Raw genomic sequence first — 21,631 nt, forward strand, 5'->3', positions numbered from 1 at the left:
CATATGGGTGTAGGTACAGGAGTCCATGTGAAAACAGAGCCATTTACAGCAGCTAGCATGGGATGTTTCTAGACGAGTCAGAAGTCAAGCCGGGGAGCAGCCCGGCCAACAGGGACAGCAGCTGCAGAAGGCGCGCCCTTTCCTGAAGCTCGGGCCTGGGTCCTCTCTGGAATGGAACCCTGCGCCCAGCGGGGGCACTGCCCCCTGGAGCCCTGCTCTGTTCCTGCCAGCTCCGCCACTGAACTGACTCGCAGAGATTGGACCCCTGGGCACTTTCTAGCCAGGAAACCCGAGAGCACCTTCGCAGGCCCAGCCCCCACCTACAGCACTGCTGCAGCCCAGCGTGGCCTTCGGAGCAAACCTCTCATGCTCCTCAGGAAGCCTGCCCCTGACTGAGGATTCCTTTCCCGCGGACTGTGCTTCAGCCAGAAAAGTGACAGAACTGAGTCGGATGCCTGTAAGTTCCGGGCAGGGCTTGGGAGGCTCGCTTATCAGGAGGAATTGGAGCTGGAGCGGCTCCTGAGACGGCCGGGGGGTGAGGGGCTGGGAGTGGGGTGGGGGTGGATAGATCACCGATGCACAGCAGACCTGCGCCTCGGGGAGCCGGACCTTCTCCTCATTCGTGGGAGTGACCGCAGCCACCCGGGAGGTGGTGGCAGCATTCTCCTGGGAGGGCTGATCGCCTGGGGGTGGCCTAGGCCAGGGGCCAGCACAGCAGTGGCGGTGACTTCCCGGCCATCAGCGTGTCCTCCATCCATGAGCTTCAGCGCCTTCTCAGCGTCATTGATTCTCCAACTCCACGCATGCAGAGCCTGCAGGGAGACGGGGGTGCATCCTTTCTGCAGGCATGTCCATCGTTTTCATGTTCCCAGAGGTGCAGACTAGCTCCGTGATGTGATCCTGGGTCACGTTCCTGGGGAGCCTGCCGATATGCGCGCTGGTGGGTTTCGGGGAAGGGCTCCGCCGTCTCCTCCCTTTTCACCTCTGCCGGGTGGTTTGGATTTGGAGCGGGAACGCCGCCTGTGGTCATGTCTGCGCGGGAGCCGGAGGAGCTGCTGGACCTGGAGCTTCGGGGTGTGCTGGACCTTCCTGAGCGGCTTGAGGCTGAGGAAGAGCGGGAGCCGCTGCTTGGGCCAGTGCGAGCCCTGCAGCCAGAGCTGGAGGAGGAGCTGGGCCAGGCCTGGTGCTGCTGCTACCGCTGGAAGCGCCCGCCTCCTTGGAGCTCGATCCCTGCCGCGGGCCCTCACGGGACCCCTCGGTGGCCCTTTATCTGCAGGGCGATCCTTGGGCTTCTCACCAGAGCGGTCTTTGCGTCTGGTAGGAGAAGGAGCCCTAGTGATGGACTTTCTAGTATTTTCTTTGACTCCTAGCAAGCTCTTCTTTCTCACTCCTGACATCCATTCTCCCCTTCGGAGGTGTTCCAAGCAGCAATGGCGGCCTCGCTTCTCTCAACTCTCACTTCTAACTTGAGTCAGAGAGACGCTCCCGAATAGATTGCAGTTTAAGTCAAAGTGCAGCATCTTCCCGCCACCGCGACTTTGTCCCGCTCCCCTCAGCCGCTGAGGCCGGCACCCCAATTTCATTCTTTATGAGAAATTCAGCTACAAAGTTCTGGTAAGGTTTCTACTCGTGACTCTTTTTATATATCGTACGAATATCAACACATTGCATGTGCTTTTATGTCAGTACATCAACCCAATTATTAGCAATTTAAGAACAGAGTCCCCACCTAAATCCTCATTCAACAATGTGTTTAACAAGGCCTGGCACTGAGGCTGGCCTAAAGGGTTTAATTGTTGAGGACTGCTTAAATTCATTTAAACCTGATTATTATTTGTTAGACTTATTTTGATGGTTTAATGTTTTATGGATAGTCTCAGAGAATAAGTTTTCAGTGGGGAAAGACTCACTTTATCATCAACTAGAGGCCTGATGCACAAAGTCCGTGCAAGACTAGGCCTTCCTTTCCTGGCTGCTGGCACCAGTTTCCCTCTGGCACCCAGCTTCCCTCCCAGCCCCAGCTTTGTCAGGAAGGTCGTCGGAAGGACATCTGGTCTAATTAGCATAGTATGCTTTTATTCGTATAGATAGTTAACTCCCTGAGAGGGAAAGATTGCAGATTTAGGCTGCCTGTTTAACAAGTATTTATTTGCGTTAATGATAGTTCTGCAGGGTCTGTTGCTTTTTGTGTCATTTTGGCCAAACTCTGTAACTCAAAACAGAGCCATCTTGCTTTTAGCTCTTACCTGTGAGGCCCCATTGTCAAAACCGTCCAGTTGTCAATGCTGCTATATAAACATGACTCACATGCATTATCTGCAGGCGAGGGCACCATGGGGAAAATGGCTTCATTTGGGTTAGACTCTGTGAGGCATTTGGGTCAGCAGACTGGTGTCTGTATTTTCTGTCCGTGTTCAAGATGGGAGAAAACAATGAACATAATGTAATAAGCTGGTTGCTTTATGCTTTGTCTATGATTCTATCAATAAAATAGGACCACATCAGTGCTTCACTACAGGCTTGAGCACCCATGATGGCCACTTTCTAAAGTTTCAGGAGTTCAAAATACAAATATGGTAAAAAGAGAGGAAACTCTCATTTCATTCATCAGTAGATATGTATCAGTAGTATCTTTTCTGTACACAGCCTTGTTTTAGGTACTGGAGGAAACATGGAAGACAGGAAATCCAACATAAAGATTATATATATATATATATATATATATATATATATATATATATATATATATATATTTATATAATTTAAATTATATGTAAATATATGTATGAAGATATAAATTACCCACACACATTTCTACACATGGCTATACCTGCAGCTGTATTTTATACCTTTAAGTATCTATGTATCTATCTATCATCTATCTTTTTTATTTTTATCTATATCCCTTTAAAACATTAATTATTAATTTAGCCCCTACCAGTGTGGCTCAGTTGGTTGGACATCATCCCTTGCACTGAAGGGGGGTCTGTTCCGTTCCAGGACAGGGAATATGCCCAGGTTGTGGGTTTAATCCCCAGCGGGGGGCATTGGAAGGCAGGCAAATGACATTTTACTCTCACATTGATGTCTCTCCCACTCTCCCTCTCCCTTCCATTGTCTCTAAACTCAATACTATATATATCCTATATAATAAAAGAGAAACATGGTAATTAGCGTACAACCGCTACCCTTCCCATTGGCTAATCAGGGCGATATGCAAATTAACAGCCAGCCAAGATGGCGGCCGGCAGCCAGGCAGCTTAAACTGAACATGAGGCTTGCTTGCTTCAGTGACAGAGGACTGCAACCTTCCCCGCCTGCATTGCTGGCCTCTGAGCTTGCAGTTTAAGAAACATAGTAACATATAGAAGCTAAACAAAACCCCAGAAACCTTCTTTCAGCAAGCCCGGGATCTCAGAGCTGGAGTTGATACAGAGTTTCGGTTATAGAACCGAAAGAAACCAGATACCTGCTTTCAGGAGCGGAGGCCTAAGAGCTGGAGCCTCAAAGCTAAAGGTGGGCCAGAATAAAAAAAGAAAAAAAGAAAAAAAAGAGCAGTTGGGAGCTTCAGTCACAGCCTGAAAACAGCCCTCAGCCCCTCACCCAGGCTGGCCAGGCACCCCAGTGGGGACCCCCACCCTGATCCAGGACACCCTTCAGGGCAAACCAGCCAGCCCCACCCACGCACCAGGCCTCTATCCTATATAGTAAAAGGGTAATATGCCTCCCAGCACCGGGATCAGCGGAGCCGAGAGGCTTCCTGGCATGGGATCAGTGTGACAGGGGCAGCGCCCAAACCCCCTGATCACCCTGCGGCTCTGTGTGTGACAGGGGACGGGGCTACAACCTCCCTATCCGCCCTGCTCTGTTCCTGACAGGGGAAGGCGCTCCAACCCCCTGATCAGCCCTGCTCTGTGTGTGACGGGGCAGCAGCCCAACACCCTTATCGGCCCTGCTCTGTGTGTGACGGGGTAGAGCCATAACCTCCCCATTGGCCCTGCCCTGAGTGTGACAGTGGCGGCGCCCCAACCCCCTGATCAGCCCTGCTCTGTGGGTGATAGAGGGTGGTGCCCCAACCCCCTGATCCGCCCTGCTCTTTGTGTGACAGGGGGCGGTGCCCCAACTTCCCTATTGGCCCTACTCTGTGAGTGACAGGGGGGAGCTCCTAAACCCCCTGATGGGCCCTGCTCTGTGCATGACAGGGGGTGGAGCCGCAACCTCCCCATCGACCCTGCCTTGAGTGTGACAGGGGGCAGTGCCCCAACCCCCCAATCGGCCCTACCCTGAGCGTGACTGAGGGTGGCATCACAACCTCCCGATCCGCCCTGCTCTGTGCATTACAGGGGGCGGCGCCCCAACTCCCCAATCGGCCCTGCTCTGAGCCCGACCAGGGGCTGCACCTAGGGATTGTGCCTGTCCTCTGCCACTTGGGAGCAGGCCTAAGCCAGCCGGTAGTTATCTCCCGAGGGGTCCCAAACTGTGAGAGGGCACAGGACCGGCTGAGGGACTTCCCCTCCCCCCCGAGTGCACACATTTTTGTGCACTGGACTATATATATATATATATATATATATATATATATATATATATTAGAGGCCCGTTGCAGAAAGATTCTTGCAAGAATAGGGCTTCCTCGGGCCAATTGTGACACCAAGCCCTGCCACCCAGGTGCACACATGGGGGTCCTGCTGCCCAGGGCTTCACATGGGGGTGACGGCTGGTGGCGGGACTTAGGCAGCACACAGGGGTCCTGGCTGGTGGTGGGGCTTAGGCGGTGCGATTGTGCCGCCTAAGCCCTGTCGCCCAGGGCCACACACAGGGACCTGGATGGCGGCTTGTGCTGGCCCGCCCTGCTTGCAGTATGCAAATTAGCCGCCATCTTTGTTTATGGTTAATTTGCATATCACTTTGATTGGATGATGGGCATAGTGAAGGTACGGTCAATTAACATCTTTGTCTTTTATTAGTTAGGATATATATATATATATATATATATATATATATATATATATATATATGTAAATTTATTGTTATTGGTATCTAACCAAAGCTTTCACACAATGGTCAATAAGAAAGCATTGGATAATAAAAGAGAAGAAATATTCTCTGTGGTAGGTAGAATAATGGTTTTCCAAAAATGTCTATATCCTAACCCCAGGAATTTGTGAATATGTTAGCTTACATGGCAAAAGATATTTGGCAAATGTAAGTAAAGTTAGGACCTTGAGGTGAGATCATTGTGAATGATTCTGTACCATAAAGGTAGGGAACCTTTCCTTGCTGTGGTCAGAGAAAAATGTGAGGACAGAGAAAATCAAAGGTCAGGTCACTTTGAAGATGGAAGAAGGGGGGGGCAATGAGCCAAGGAGCCCAGGCAGCCCCAGGAACCTGGAATTAGCAAGGAAACCCGTTTTTGCTCTGGAGCCTCCAGGAAGAAAGGCAGCGCTGCAATGGCTTAGGTTGTACTTCTTCAGGAAGGAAGACAATAAAGGCACCGCGTTTACGGTAATTTGTTCCAGTGAAGGGAACTAATATACCTTCATTCTTGGCAGTTCATGCAAACCCTATGATACCCTGTCCCTAAATGATAAAGTCCTTGCAATTGTATCCATAACATGCATTGCTATCCCCCAGTCACCACAAACATATATTAAGTAATCCCTCCTTGATCACCTCATCTTTGGGTTATGCTTTTGTTATTTTAACCTTTGTCCAAGTTTTGCAACAAACTAAGGTACACGTTTGGCAAATGTCTACAATTTAGTAAACCTTTGGATTTCCAGTAATATAATGGCAATTCCTTAAGGCCAGATGTTTGAAATATTACCTGGTATTCCAAGATGTAACCACAAAGACATTAGGAAGATTACAGAATAAAAACTACCAGTTACTATAAAAAATAAACAGCATTTAGGAAGAGAAAAGTATGACCTTTGTATGCATAAAACATAAAACAGCTTTAGTGAAGGCACTTTACATGCCTCACTAGTCATAAATAGGAGATGCAGAAGTCTATTAACAATTCAAGGGGGGAAATGTCATATAGATGCCACTTTATTATTGTATCTGCCAAGGAAATTGAAGAAACATATTTAAGCAGCAGCCTCATTGACTTAAGGGGTGTGATCAGTAGCCTCTTAATTAGCACTTGTAAACAACCAAAATATAACATAGTAATTAGTGGGTTTTGACAACATAACAAACATGAGTCCAAGGAGCTCAGTCTACCAGTTGTCAGTTTCTGCAAAGTGCATGGCCACCCTGAAGCTGACAAAAGTCAGAGTTTGGCGTCATACTTACGGCCCTCCATGCTCGGTCGTCAATCTGTATTCTCTGGGATGTCTTCTCATGAGAGATATTTTGATAAAGAAGTGCATTTAGGGGTGACAGGAAGGGGGAGATCGCAGGGGCTAAAACAAGCCAGGCACACTGATCAGGGTAGTCCCTGAATAGACAGTATCTTCAAGGATGAACATTGTTTGCAGGATGTTCATTTCATGGGGGTTTGGGCTGATTTGATGTCCTCTCTCAATAACCAATAAACATATTCCTTCTGCTTAGACACTGTGAACTTATTTAATGATTTTTAATCTCTGAGATTGTGTAAACAGTACATTAGAAGTATGAATCAATTATGTGGTTTAAGTTGTTTAGCCTGTATAAATTATTCTCCAGATACAATTTAATAAAGTTACTGTAGTGAGACTGAAGTGTCTCTATGTCCATGTCTTTGAGTATGTATTTTATATAGAGAAAGTGCATGGGAGATACAGTCTCTGTGTTGTTAAATTGAAATAAAGTGTTATCAAGGAGAAAAGCTTTATTTTTGTTTGAGGGATTTTAGGAAAATCTGAAACATGAGCCAAGGCAGGCCATTTGCATGGAAAAGCCACTGGAAACTGTTTGGTTGGGCTTGAAAGTTAGTTGGGGCAGGGTCTCTGGGAATCATCAGGGTGGGGCAAACAGTGTTAGCCAGGTTGATGGAGACTCATATATAGCCTGCCGGCTGGCTCTTTGGACAGAGGGCTCAGAAAAGAAACAGTGGTCTCTGGCAGAACTTCTGTCCAGGAGAAAGCTGCTCCTCCAGTTCTCACCCTGATGCTGGGCAATTCAGTTCCTCCCTGTGTGTCTCTGGTGCCTTTCCAGCTGCTGTCCGAATGCTGGAGCTCAGAGGGAGTGAGTGCAAGTAAGTCTGTGCTTGGGCCCTTTAAGAGGAAATACCTGGGACTCTGGCAGCCCTTGGTCTCACTCAGACTCAATCCCCACTGGTTTTTATGGCCAAAAATTATGGGATCTCTTCTTCCTGGCACTGGAACCCTGAGCTGGGGGGCCTGGTGTGGGGCTGGAACCCCTCACTTCTCAGGTAGGACCTCCTCAGCTGAGATGTCCCTCACAATTTTTATCTGCCATATGTGGATGTGGGACCAGCTCATACAGTGTCTCTGCCCCTCCTACAACTCTCCATGTGGCTTCTTCTTTATATCTCTAATTGTTGGCCTTTGTTAAGCCAGATTTCAGGTGGTTCTGAATGATGGTTGTTCTGTAGTTTAGTTGTAGTTTTGATGTGATTGTGGGAGGAGGCGAGCACTGTGTTTCCCTACCCTGCCATCTTTATTTAGAAGATCTAGAAAAGCATTACTGATTATTTTTAATATAGCCTAATTCAGTGAAGATATGAATACACTGCTTTGTTGAGAAACACTGTAGGACCTCACACACTCACATACTGTGAGTGATTGGTGATTGGTTTAACCTTGTCGACTCTCTCATTTATAAATAAACTCAATAGAAACCAAAAGGACGATTAATGGCACCAGCAAAAGGAGCCGTCCGTGGTGACCACTGCCTGTGCAAGGGACATGCATAAGCTGCACGTGAGTCAGGGTGACACCACTTTTGTGCTGTTTATGTGTAACCCCAGGGAGAAGAACATGCTTATTATCTTGGAGTAACATAAAAGGGACAAGACAGTTTAAAAGAAACAGCTGGAGTGTGATCTAATCTCCATGTTCCAATATCCTCATGTATAAAACATGCATAAAAATTAAACCTCACTGAACAATTTGTTTATTCTCAGTTCATAGCCTGCCTCAGCCCTGCCAGAGCAATAGTCCTGTCCTGAGGGAACACCAGGATACCCTTAAATAATAAATGGATTATTTATGAAGCATTGCTTTTATATATTTAATATTAATTTGGCTTCAGATGGTAACTATGTCAGAATCATAAATGTATTCTCTTGTTCAGGCCTCCTTTGTCAGTGACACTTGACTGTTTCCCCTCTCCCCCAACTGTGACAGCAGAAATGTCAAAGCTCTGCATCACCGAGGGGAGAGAAGCCAGATAAAATTAAGCACTCATGTGTTTATGGATTAGCATAGAACACATCCATAAAGAATCAATAATGCTCTGTATTCCTTGGTCATGTGTAGATAATAAGAGCTAGTGGTCCTGCTTGGACTTCCCAACATGTTAATAGGAGAACATCTTTAAAATTTTTTACATTATATTTTTCAATATTTTGTAGAAATCATTTATCAGCAAAGGGATATTTTCCCTCACTATAATTTCTTAATAATGACTTGCTTTGTAAATTGCATACTTATTATGTGCTCATGACACAGGTTAAGAAAAACAACTGAAAGCTTATATGTTATCTCAAAAACTGTTAGGATGGCTACTATTCATAAAAACCCCACATGAAAAAATGTATTGGTGAAGATGTGGATAAATCAGAACCTTTGTGTACTGTTGGTGGGAATATAAAAGGGTAAAGCTGTTATGGACAACAGTGTGGAGGTTACTCAAAAATTTTTAAGAAAGGACTACAAAATAAAAAGCAATTTTAATTCTGGGTATATATCCTAAAGAATTGAGGCAGAATCTTGGAGAGATATACGTAAAACCATATTTATGGCAGCACTGTTCAAATAGTTAATAGATAGAAACATCCTATTTGTTCCAATTGAGAACTGAATGGATAAAGAAAATGTACGTATTACAGTGGAATTTTATTCAACATGGATAAAACTTGAGGACATGACGTAAGTGAAGGAAACTAATCACAAAAAGATTTTTCAGTAGCTGGGAATCTGGGGAGATTCTGACTGGGCTGAGAATGTCAAATCTCATTGTCCTCCCAGCCCTTCAACTCTCCTAAGGCCCTCGATAAAATGGCTACACCTTAAAAAAAAGACAAATACTGTATGATTCCATTTACACGAGTTATGTGAAGGAGTTAAAAGCAGAGATCATAGAATACATACAAACTGAAAGGTGAATGGGGGCTGCCAGAGGTGACAGTGGGGACTGGGGAGTTGTTAATGAGGACACAGTTGCAGTCTTGTAAGATAAAAGACAATGTCAATATACTTAACACAATGAAAGAGTGTTCTTAGAAGTAATTTAAGATAATAAAGTTTGCTATGCATTTTTATCACATTTTTTTTAGAAACTCTATTGATAATTAAGTCACATACATATAATGCAATTAGAGAATTAGGTGCATAAGCATATGGTTATACATTAAGCATGCATAGTGCTGTATTTGGAGCTGATACCTAGTTGGTGTGCAATGAAATCAGATTCCCAGCTGTTCTGATTGATCAGCTATTCATTCTAAACCATTCAATCTGTTTGGTGACTGCTCACTCCTTATCAGTACACAAACACATGTACTCACATATATTAAACATTCACCTTCACAGTATCTCACCCTTACAGGAGGAGGAAAAGGGAGTGGCACAGATAAAAACAGAGAAGCCCGATCCTCTCAAATAAGCCACAAGACTTGAGTACATCCATCCCCAAGGAGACTGCCTGTGCAGGATGGATGCATAACAAATATTATCCCCTCATCTTCATTAGCATAGAAACACCAGGGGAGCAGAGCACCAGAGGGAGAGAGGTAAGGCTAGGGAGTAAGGAGGATGATTTGTGACATATTAAATAAAGATGAAGAGATAATGGAGAAGTTGTGAGGGAACTGGATGAGATGAAGAAACAGAGGAAAAGAAAGAGAAGGGAGATACTGGAGAAAGAATGAGAGAGAGAGAGAGAGAGAGAGAGAGAGAGAGAGAGAGAGAGAGAGAGAGAGAATCCATCCCTCTTCATAATGTTTGAGAAACACAAAGAACTTGAGGTAACGTGAAATTATATTTGGGTGCTAAACTGCTATTCTAGCATATTTCACATTTCTTAATGGAATATTAAAAGTATGAAATACTTTCGGTCCTGATATCTGTGATCTAAGAAGGAGAAGACCTGATTTGGCAAGTAAACAGACAAGATTTGAACCTAACTCTATTTCTAACTACACAATAACCTTTTTATTTTTTTAAACTTTATTGTTAAAGCATCACATAGGTCATCATCGCCCCCGCCATTAACCTATTATATCACCAAAGTAAGAGTCAAAATATTTATCTTATTCTTTGAGTCCTCATATGATCAGATGACGAACTTCTGAGATTTTCTTCTATCCCTAAGTCTTTCTCAGGGAGGTGCTGGGTTGTGACAAATATTTTTTTTCAATCTATTGAGATGATCATAACATTTGTTAATATGTGATATCTTCACTGATTTTCAAATGATAAATTAATTTTGCATACCTGGAATAAAACACACATGGCCATTCTGTCTTATCCTTTTATTTTTTAAATTCTTTTAAAGGTTACCAATTTTTAATTTACATTTTTACTAATTTTATATTTTCAATTATAGTTTATGTATAATACTATATGTTTCAGTTGTACACTATAGTTATTAAACACTTATGTAATTTATGAAGTGATCATCCCAGGAAGTCTAGTTATTACACTATTATTGACTATATCCCCTATTGTGCTTTACACTCCATGACTATTCTGTAACTGAAACCAAACAAAGTGGGTTCAGTTTCCTGTGGCAGCAAAAGCCAAACCTGTGAGACAGGTTCTTTGTGGGGAAGCACAGAACTTGGTTGGGAAGTCTATACGGAGGATACTTCAAAAGGTTGGAGGCCTCTAGGGGATTCTTGCCAAAGGCAGCAGACCCTACCTTGACTTTTCCAAACATGTCTGAGCCCCGGATGTTTTACTGGAATCTCTATGTTTAGTCTTTAGACCAGGGGTGGGCAAACTTTTTGACTCGAGGGCTACAATGGGTTCTTAAACTGGACCGGAGGGCCGGAACAAAAGCATGGATGGAGTGTTTGTGTGAACTAATATAAATTCAAAGTAAACATCATTACATAAAAGGGTACGGTCTTTTTTTTTTTTTTAGTTTTATTCATTTCAAAGGGCCGGATCCGGCCCGCGGGCTGTAGTTTGCCCACGGCTGCTTTAGACACTACCTTGTTTAAAGAACACTACAGATACATGTGTTTTCTAAAGTATGCTTACCATACTGATAGTATCTAGAGGTTAATTTTAGTTCAAGCTGTTGCTACAATAAAAGCCTAAGGAGGCAGGTGAATGGGGTTGTCTGGTTCCTTTAGCCAGGCAGTCCCTTAGCCCTCTCTTTCACAGAAAAGTGTGTCAGAGTAATCATTCATCTGTCACTCAGAGTCTGCTGGTCAGTCCTGGCAGTTCTTGTGCAAAAGGAAAAAAAAGTTTATTCAGGTGCTAACCTAGGAGAATGGTAGACTCCCATATCAAAGACCATCTTACCTTCCTGCTAAAGCCCACAGTTCTTAAAGGAATAAAAAGTGGAGGACTTTCTTTCTCTATCCAGTCACACTGCTAGCTTTAGGTATGCTCTGGTACTACCTATCCATCTTTTTAGCCCTTGGGGTGCTCAGTGTAAAAAACTCCCCCTGTATCATCCTGGTGAATGGGATGATCCCCCACACACTCCGGCTGCCTACAGTCACAATTTCACCTTTGAAACTCTGGACCCTTGTAGTCTTACAAGGATAAATGAGTGGAAGTCTCACCTGTATTTTCTTCCTGCTGTCAAGGAGCACAGTCTTGCTTATCTCAGTTTCAGAGATTCTTACTATTTACTAAAGAAGAAGGGCATAAAAAATAGAGGGACGCCTTTACACAAGATAGAAGGATTGCTGTCTTCAAAAGGTGGCATATGCAGTGTCCAGAGGATGGCAATGATTAACAAGCAAAGATGGTAGACTGTTTCATATTTCAAGAGATGGAGTTGCAGATGGGCTTCCAAGGTAAGACCTTTAAGAGGCACTGTCCTGCCCTGGCTGGGTGTCTCAGTTGGTTGGAGCATCATCCCATAAACCAAAAGGCTGTGGGCTTAATCCTCAGTTAAGATGCATAAATAGGTTGTGGGTTCAATCCCTGGTCTGGGTGCGTATGGAAGACAACCAGTCAATGTTTCTCTCTCACGTCCGTGTTTATCTATCTATCTATCTATCTATCTATCTATCTATCTATCTATCATCTATCTATCTATCTATCTATATATCTATCATCTATCTATCTATCTATCTTTTTTTTTACACTTAACAGGATGATTTATTGTAGCACAACTTATATATTTCAAATGGACAACAAATTAGTATCACTTACAGCATCTTAAGATAAACTGCCTTTGAACAGGAGCTTCCTTTCCAGTACTTTGATGTCTACAAGATGTATCTAGGAAAGGTTACTACTGTGGAAAATGAAGACTGCTTAAATCGAATGGGAGAGGGGTGGGCCTATGTTTTTCTTTTTGATTAGTTGCTGTAACACTGTCCTTCATGTGGCTGAGGGAGTGATATATTATCACTAGTCAGCATTAGGTGCCGAAGCTCGTGCAGGACATGTTTGATACTATATGCACGATTCCATTTCTCTAGCACTAATACGGCCTTTGGGTCCACCACTCCATTAGAACTATTAACTCCATTCATATTAATTTTTGTTACAAATCTTACAATGGGGGGTACTTCAGGGTATTTAGGTCCACATTCTATTTTAAGGCTGTACATTCGGTTTTCATAAACTGTTCTTGGAGGCCCAATTATTATCCCTGCCCATCTTATAAGTGTCATGTCTTCTATCTATCTATCTATCTATCTATCTATCTATCTATCTATCTATCTATAATCTATAATTTATAATCTATCTATCATCATCTATCTATCCTCTATCATTTATCTATCTCTCTCTCTAAAAATCAACAAAAAAGTATATCCTCGAGTGAGGATTGAAAAAAAAAAGAAAAGGTGATTTCCCTTTCCAAAAGAAATAATTTTAAATTATTTTGTATGAGTGCAGGTGCAGCTTTCCCTTGCAGTATTAGCAGCAAGATGCAAGTCCTCCTCAGGTGGCACCTAGTAATCATGTGTGATTAATCCAAGGCTTGGTTCCTGTGGGCTTTAGGGAAGAGTGTATTGTCATCAGACATCATAGAGACCATTGCTCAGTGAACTGCTGTTCAGGACCTTGAGTCTTCCAGGCCTTTAGTTAAAACTTGGTCTCCTGGCTGCAATGGATGTAAGGGGTAGTCAGTCAGGTAGATAGACCTGCAATGAGCAAATTAGTGCAAAATTGTTAGTTTGGCCTAAATGTTATACATATTGTTTGATTTTTTATTCATATTCTAAATCTAAAGGGAGTGTCCCTAAAACAGAAACTTGGAAGTGTCTCCCATAAACTATTTAAACCGGCTTCATTTAAACCTGCTTTAGAGCACTTCCCTAATCCAGAGCAATAGGAAGTGCCTGGTTCCTTTCCAAGTTTGCTTCCTGGCATATTTTGCCAGGGTTTTCTTTATTGAATGGCTCACTTTCTCAGTCTTCCTCATAGATTGGGGTCTCCAAGATGCACATAGCTTCCATTGAATCAGTAGGGCTTGTCCTACCTTCTGGGAGATTTCTGAAGTGAAGGATGATCCACTGTTGCTCTGAATGATGTGAGAAAGTCCAACTCTATAGATTATTGCTTTGAGTAGAAGTTTTGCAACCTCAGTTGCCTTCTCTGTTCTAGTGGGGTATGTTTCTACCCATCCAGAAAAAAGGTGTCTATAAAAACTATAGTTTTAGGCATCTGTGTAAAGTCAACTTGCCAGTCCTCAAATGGGCATATTCCTTTATATTGTACTACCTTTGCAGTTGGGGAACATTCTGTTTTAGGATTGTTTTGGGCACATATCTGACAGCCTCGAGTAATCTTCTGAATGGTCCTTTGTAAATGAGGACCCTTCAAATGTGGTCTAATGAGGTGTATTAAATCATACCTTCCACAATGGATCCCTTCATGTAGGTGTTTGAGGACAGGATATATGTACTGGAACTTCAGGCCCACATAGAATTAGCATCAGTGCTAGAGAATCCCAATCCTTGGGCTAGTCCTCATGGAAGTCCAGGTGGGGAATTAAAGCCCCAGTAAGTGGCAGCTTCAGGTGGTTTGTCTTACCGCTTTATTGGCAGTTTGGTTTCCCTGACTTGTTTGGGAATTGTCCTTCTGGTGTCCTGGGAATGGCATTATGACAATCTGGTTCAGGAAATTCACTGCCTCTAGCAATTTCAAATCTCATTTGCATGTATTATATCTTTATTCCCCAAGGTTAAGAGCCCTCTTTCTTTCCACATTGTCCCATGGGCTTGGACTACCCTGAATGTATATTTAGGGATCTGTGAAGATGTTATTCTTTCTCTGGGATAATTCTAAGGATCTGGTGAGGGCTGTTATCAGTCAGCCTTTTGTTCCAACATTCCTAAGACAAGGGCCTGTGACTCTATTACCTTGTCAGAGGTGACTTTCACATGCCCAGCTCATTGTTGACCATTCTCCATGAAGCTACTACCATCTCTATACAATTCCTAGTCAGATTCTGTCAGTGACTGGTCCAATAGAACTGGTCTGCTGGAATGAATATTGTCAATGATTGCTAAGCAATCATGTTGGAGGTTTGAATTTCCCTTTGAGTCTGGGAGTAGGGCGGCGTGGTTCAAGATAGTGTTAGTTTGTAAGGAAACACGTGGGTTGTCTGATAAATTGGCCTTGTAATTTTCCAATGCCCCCTGCTCTCAGCCAATACCCTCTTTTCTGTTTCAATAAGATTAGGTGTGGTACAAATATCATATTAGGTTGTCCAGAGTGAATTTCTCTACTTCTTAAAGCTCCTATTGCCATGGAGGCCATTCTTTTGTCATGAGCTCTAGTTCAATTTTATTGTTAGATGTTAACCACTTTACCTGGGGTTCTGTCAGCCCATACTGCTTAATCAACTTGCTCATAAATCTTGGGTGGAAAGGTTCATTTCTGGATACTTCCAGGCAAGCCAGGAGCACCTGGAGCTAGAGAGCATATCCCGGCCGGATGCCTAAACATAATTGCTGTTTCTCGGGGGAAAATGTTATTTGTGCATGCAATTTACAAAGTAAATCTTGGCCCAATAATGGAATGGGGCAGTCTTGCATGTAGAGAAAACTATGTGTTATTTTTTGATCACCAAGCAGGCATTGTTGAGGTTGAAGGTACGTCTATTTTTGTAACTGTCCACTGACTCCAGTTACCAACTCTACAGCTACCTCCCTTGGTTAGTTTTGTATTTCTGCCCAGTTTGGGTGATAAACTGTCCCAGTATGGATAAGGATGCTCCCTGGCCTTATTGAGAGCCCTGTCTGGTCTTTAAGGGGGAGACCATTTCTTCATCATGCATTGTGTAATAGCATAAATGCCTGGACATAAGGGATTTTGTCCCATTTCCCTATCCATTGGCAAAACAATACCAACTGTATGACAGTGTAGTAATTTAGAGAACCATTTAGGGGTCATTTTTCCCCATAGTCTAAAATATACATAGGCCAAGCAGTGTTACAATAGAAAACCAATTTCTTTTTAGTCAATGAATTATAGCTGTACGTGGACCAATCTGCTAAATTCCAGCCCAGTGGGCTCCCTTTAGGAGTTTAAAACAGAACAATCCCAAATGGCACAAAAGTACAAACCCAAAACCATAACCATAGAAAGACCCCAGACAAAGTGGAACATCTGAACAGAACTTGGATCCATAATTCCCTTAGTCTGAATGAGCTATCATGAGCAAGCTCTAGCCTCTTCTCTTCTGCCAACTGATATTGCAAATGGACCCAAATGGCACAGAGCCCAAATGGCAGGGATAGATAACCAGCGAGTTAAAACTTGCTGCAGCTGCTCAGAATCTATCAGCCGAAGCAGATTCCAGAAGTTAGCAGTGTCCTTCCCGTTAATTTCACACGGCCAGCTCATGAAAACTACGCCAGCCGCTGTCAGTGGCTCAAACCCAGGGGGCTGGCTGCTGGTTTGACTCACCAAGTCCTGGGGGCCATCTACTCCTAGAAACTAATTTCTTTTCACCAGCCACGCATTTCAGATGGTTGATGCCTAGAAATCTCTTTCATTTCACCAGCCTGCTCTCAGGATAAGCCTGCCACAAGCAGCTGGGACATGAGCTGGGGCAATCCAGGACTTACCATGGTCCACATCTTCCCAGCTGGCTCACCCAAAACTGAAACCTAACAGGTGGGTTTGGCTGCCGGTGGCAGCAAAGGCAAACTGGTGAGACAGTTTTGCTTCAGAAGGGAAGAGGCTTATTCAGGAGCCAACCTGGGAGACTGGTGGGTTCCTGTCTCAAAGACAATCTCGCCTTCCTGCTCAAGCCTGCAGTTTTTATAGTGATAAGGAGGTGAGGGCTTTCTTTCCCTATCCAATCACCCTGCTAGCTTTTGATGTTTTGGGCCATCTGTTCACCTTTCAAGCCTTTGTTTCGCTCCGTTGTCATCTTGGCCAATGGGGTGACTCCATGGCACTATTGACTGTATACAATAATTTAACTACCAATTTGTACTTTTTAATTTCTTCACCATTTTTACCTGTTTCCCCTAAACCTTCTTTCACCTGGCAGTTATCAAAATGTTCTCTGTATCTCTGAGTCTCTTTCTCTTACGATTGTATATTTTGGTTTTTAGATTCTATATATAAGTGAAATAATCTGCCTTTTGTCTTTTTCTGTCTGGCTTCTATCACTCAGCACAACACCCTCTAGGTCCACCCATTTTGTTGCAGATGGCAAGATATCATTTCTTTTTTATGGTTGAGTCATATTCCATTGTACATATCACCACTTCTTTATACATTCATTTATTGTTTGACACTTAAGTGGCTTCCTTATCTTTTTATTAATAATGCTGCAATGAACATAAGATGCATATATCTTTTCAAATTAGTATTTTGAGTTTCTTCTGATAAATACGCAGAGTGGAGTTTCTGGGTCCTATTTTGTCTACTGTTATAACATTTGTTTTACAGTCTATTTTGTGATATAAGTATTGTTCTCTAGTTGTTGTTTTTTTAAATTTCCATTTTTGTGAAATATCTTTTTTCATCCTTTTACTTACAATCTGAAGTGAGTCAACAGCATATGTAAGGATCTTGTTTTTTTTATCCATTAAGTCATCTATGTCCTTGACTGGAACATTTAACCCATTGGTTTTATAGTAATTGTTGATAGATATATATTTATTGCCATTTTATTAATTTTGGTTTTGATCTTCCTTTTTCTTGTTTTTATTACAGAAGACACTTAACATTTTTTCAAATACCATATGGTGGAAATGAACTCTAGCTTTTTCTTGCTTAAGAAGCACTTTCTCCTTCAATTTAAAATAATAGCTCTGCTGAATAGTTGTAGATTCTTGCTTTTATCACTTTAAATATTTCATATCAATCTCTCTGGCCTGCAAAGATTCTGTTGAGAAATCAGCTGAGAGTCTTAGAACAGCTCCTTAGTAGGTAACTAATTGCTTTTCTCTTGCTACTTTTAAAATTCTCTTTGTCTTTATCCTTGGAACTTTAGTTATGATGTGTCTTGGTGTGGGCCTTTTTCGGTTCATCTTGTTTGGGACTATAAGTACTTCCTTGATTTGTATGTTTATTACCTTTGTCCAGTTAGGAAAGTTTTCCATCTTTATTTCTTCAAATAGGTTTCCAATTCCTTGCTCTCTCTCTTTTCCTTCTGGTGCCCCTATGAAATGAATATTGGTGCATTTGATGTTGTCCCAAAGGCCCCGAAAATTGTCCTCATTTTTTTGGATTATTTTTCTTCTTGATATTCTGATTGGGTGTTTTCTGCTACCTTATTTTCCAAATCGCTGACACAGTTCTCTGCTTCACTTAATTTATTGTTGAGTCTCTGTAATGCATTACTTATTTCAGTTACTGTATTTTTCATTTCTGACTGGATCTTTTTTATGCTCTTGTAGTTCTTACTAAGTTCCTTGTGCATCCTTACAGCCATTCTTTTGAACTCTGTATCTGGTAGTTTGCTTGTCTCCATATCATTGAGTTCTTTTTCTGGAAAATTCTTCTGTTCTTTCATTAGGGACATATCCCTTTGTCTCCTCATTTTGGTTTCCTCCCTGTGTCTCTATGTATTGGGTAGAGCTGCTCTGTCCCCTGGGCTTGGTAGATTGTACTTATTTAGAAGGTCTCCTGTAGGTCCCAGTGGCTCAGCCTCTCTGGTCACCTGCACCAGGCACTCCAAGTGCACCCCCTGTGTGGGCAGCTTGCTCATCCGCCTGTTCTAGTTGAGCTTTCTTTGTTATTGACATGTAAATGGGAGAGATTCCCGCCAGGATAATTTGCTTGGAGGACTGGCCACAATTGCAACAGAGAAACTTTGGACTCCAGAAAAGCAAGACTCTCTTCAGTGGGGCTCTGGTAGCCAGCATGTCTTGGCCCTTGAATGTGACACTGGCAGAGATGCTTGGGTAGTTCTCCAGGGTGGTCTGAAGCTGTCCAATGGTACGCTTAGTTTGGAGCCTCCCAGGAGGTGCAGGTCAAGGTCAGTCACTTACCTATGGACACCTGGCATGAGCTACAGGATGATCTGCTGATGGCTGTCACTTGTGCTGGGCTTGGAGGTACCCAGGAGATGACAAGCTGAAACCAGGATGGTTTTCACTACTTCCAGGTCTGGGGCCACTTAGCAAGAGGTAGGTGATGCACCTGGACCAGATGATATCTGTTTGGAGCTTTTGAACATTTGAGAAATTTTAGAAAAGTTCTCAGCATGAGCCAAGACAAAACATTTACATGGAAAAATAAACCCTTCTAATAAATTGTTGGATTTGATTTGCTAAATTTCTATTTAGGATATTTGCCTACATTCTCCAGGTAAATAATATTCTCTATTTCCATTTATTTGGTTTACTACCAGGGTAATTCTTCTCAGAGAAATAAATATAAAATAATTCCTTCTCTTCATTTTTGGGAAAGCTTTAGTACAGACTTGGTATTATTTCTTAGTTAAATATTTGGTATACTTCAAGTTGTTTTTTGTTTCTAGGAGAGTTGTATTATATATTTAGTGTCTTTAGTTGATATCAGAATAGTCACTTTATTTATTCTTGAGGTAGTTTTATAGTTTGTCTTTAAAGAGAATTTGCCTATTTTTTCTAACTTTCATATTTATTGACATAAAGTTTGAAAAGCATTAATATTTTTAGAACCTATTTTTATATCATCTCTTTCATTCCTGAGTTTTCCATTTGCTTTATCTATGATTTTCTGATCAGTATTTTTTGAGACTTATCAATGTTATTGATCTTCTCAAAGTCCTATCTTTTTGTTTTATTAATTTTCTCTACACATGTTTGTTTTGTTTTATTTCCTGTGATACATATTCTTTCTTTTTGTTTGATTCCTTTCATTCAACTAGGGTTCTTGTTTCAGCTTTCTAAGTTAGAAATTGAGGACATTTATTTGAGATCTTTCTTCTTTTCTATTACTGTCGTTGAGTAATGTAAAAATCTTCTATTAATTGTTTTAGTGGTAAGAAAAATTTTAATATTGTGCATTTTCATTTTGCCTCACTTCAAAATGTTTTCTAATTTTACTTTGATTTATTCATTTTTGTCCTATGGTTAAGTTAGAAATGTGTTATTTAATTTTTAATATTTAGTTTTTTTCCAGAAATCTTTCTGTTTTGTATTTATAATTTAATTCTACATTGGTCAGAGACCATGGTGAGTGACTTTAATTCTTTTAAATTTATTGAGGGTAGGCATTTTTGTTATTGAATATCTTCTATCATAATAAGTATTTCATGTGCACTTGAGAGAAATGTGCATTCTGCTTATTCTTGTACAGAGTGTTTATCAATGTAAATTAGGTTAAGTTACTTGATAATTTTACTTAAATATTCTGCCATTGCTAATGCATTAACTGGATATAGAATTTCAGGTTGACAGTTTTATTTTTTTCTTTTCGTATTTTAAAGATCTTTCTTTACTATTGTTTCACTTGCACTTTTGTAGTGAGAAATTTCCTCTCATTGTTATCGCTTTCCTCTTGCTGCTTTTTAGTCTTTCTCATTTTCACTGGCTATTAGCAGTTTGATTATAATGTGCTTTAGTATAGTTTTCTTCATTAGTCTTGCACTTGGGGTTCATTGAGCTTCCTGGATATTTGGGTTAACACTTTTCATCCAATTTTCAAATTCAAATATATTTTCTCTCAACTCTTTTTGAAGACTCCATTTGCTTGTATATTAGGCTGCTTGAAGTTTTCTATAGCTCAATTTATTTATTAATTAATACAACTCTATTTATTTATTACCCATAATTCTTTTACCCTCATTTTGTTTAGTTTTTATTACTCTATCTTCCAAATTACTAATTTTTCTTCCTGAAATGTTTAAAAGTTATTTAATCTCACTCATTATATTTTCATCTGGAACACTAGAGTGTTTAACTCTAGACAAGTATATTAGGTGCCTTTAATATCTTCATATCTCTACTTAATGTTCTAAACATAGAGAATGCAATTATAATAATGCTAGAGGCCCAGTGCATGAAATTTGTGCACAGGTAGGGTCCCTAGCGTCTGCCAGCCTGGCGTGCCTCCTTTTCCCCAGTTGCCTGCCACCAGCCCTGCTCCCTGGTTGAGGGAACAATTTGGGTATTAGGCTTTTATTATATAGGATGAATGTCTGCTAATTCTGTGTGAAAAACTGAGTCCATTTTCATTTACTTTTTTTTCCTTCAGTAGAAGTCATATTTTTGTCATTTCTGTTCATTTTGATTGTGATCCAGATATTGTTAAGTTTAGCTAGTTGTGTGTCAGATGTTTTGTTTTTCTATTAATAATTTAGGGCTTTTCTCTGAGATGCAGTTAAATTACTAGGAAACAGTCTGACCTTTCAGACATTGATGTTAGAAATGACCTGCATGGTACTGCATATTCTACCCAGTGCTCTGTGATGAATGGGGTTTTTATTTTTGCTGTTGGGGACAGGCACAATTAACAGCCTTGTGTAAGTACCAAGTACCATTGCCACTATTGCCTTTAATAGTTTAGGTGGTGCTTTTTCCAGTCTTAGATAATTTTTTGCACAAATGCTCTTGTCAGTACTCTGCTGAATACTTAAGAAGTACTCTCTGGAGAGCTACAGAATTCTGTCTGCTGCAGCTTTTCTTTCCTCTGGTAATGTGTCCTACAAATGTTAGCTGCCTCGGGTTTCCTACTCACCTCTATCTCTTTAGCCCAGGTTGAGTTTCAGACTATCTGGTTTCCTAATTTATGTTGCCCATTTTGGAACATTATCCATTAACTCTAGGTTAGCGTACATGTATACAAGTGAAGGAGTGATATTCAAATAAGATACTTTCTCATTTTTGAAGAGATTTTTACATCAGATTTTCAAATACAAATAGGTA

At 41.6% G+C, this 21,631-nt stretch overlaps 1 protein-coding gene and 1 pseudogene across 1 annotated transcript; both read right to left on the bottom strand.

The window, feature by feature from the left end:
* Positions 1–569: 569 nt before the first annotated feature.
* On the bottom strand, positions 570–1,397 carry LOC132238889 (RNA-binding protein with serine-rich domain 1-like; annotated as a pseudogene).
* An 11,255-nt stretch (positions 1,398–12,652) lies between these two features.
* LOC132238024 (ubiquitin-conjugating enzyme E2 variant 1-like) lies at positions 12,653–12,979 on the bottom strand. Its single transcript, XM_059702520.1, has one exon. It carries the CDS (start codon positions 12,977–12,979, stop codon positions 12,662–12,664), a length of 318 nt encoding a protein of 105 aa, XP_059558503.1. The 3' UTR covers positions 12,653–12,661.
* Between the last annotated feature and the right edge of the window lie 8,652 nt (positions 12,980–21,631).

Source organism: Myotis daubentonii, chromosome 7, assembly GCF_963259705.1.
Source record: "Myotis daubentonii chromosome 7, mMyoDau2.1, whole genome shotgun sequence".
Lineage (NCBI taxonomy): Eukaryota > Metazoa > Chordata > Mammalia > Chiroptera > Vespertilionidae > Myotis > Myotis daubentonii.

Bases quoted from the DNA above. Each gene is read 5' to 3' on its own strand.
- LOC132238024 (XM_059702520.1), bottom strand. From the start codon at position 12,979: ATGACACTTATAAGATGGGCAGGGATAATAATTGGGCCTCCAAGAACA.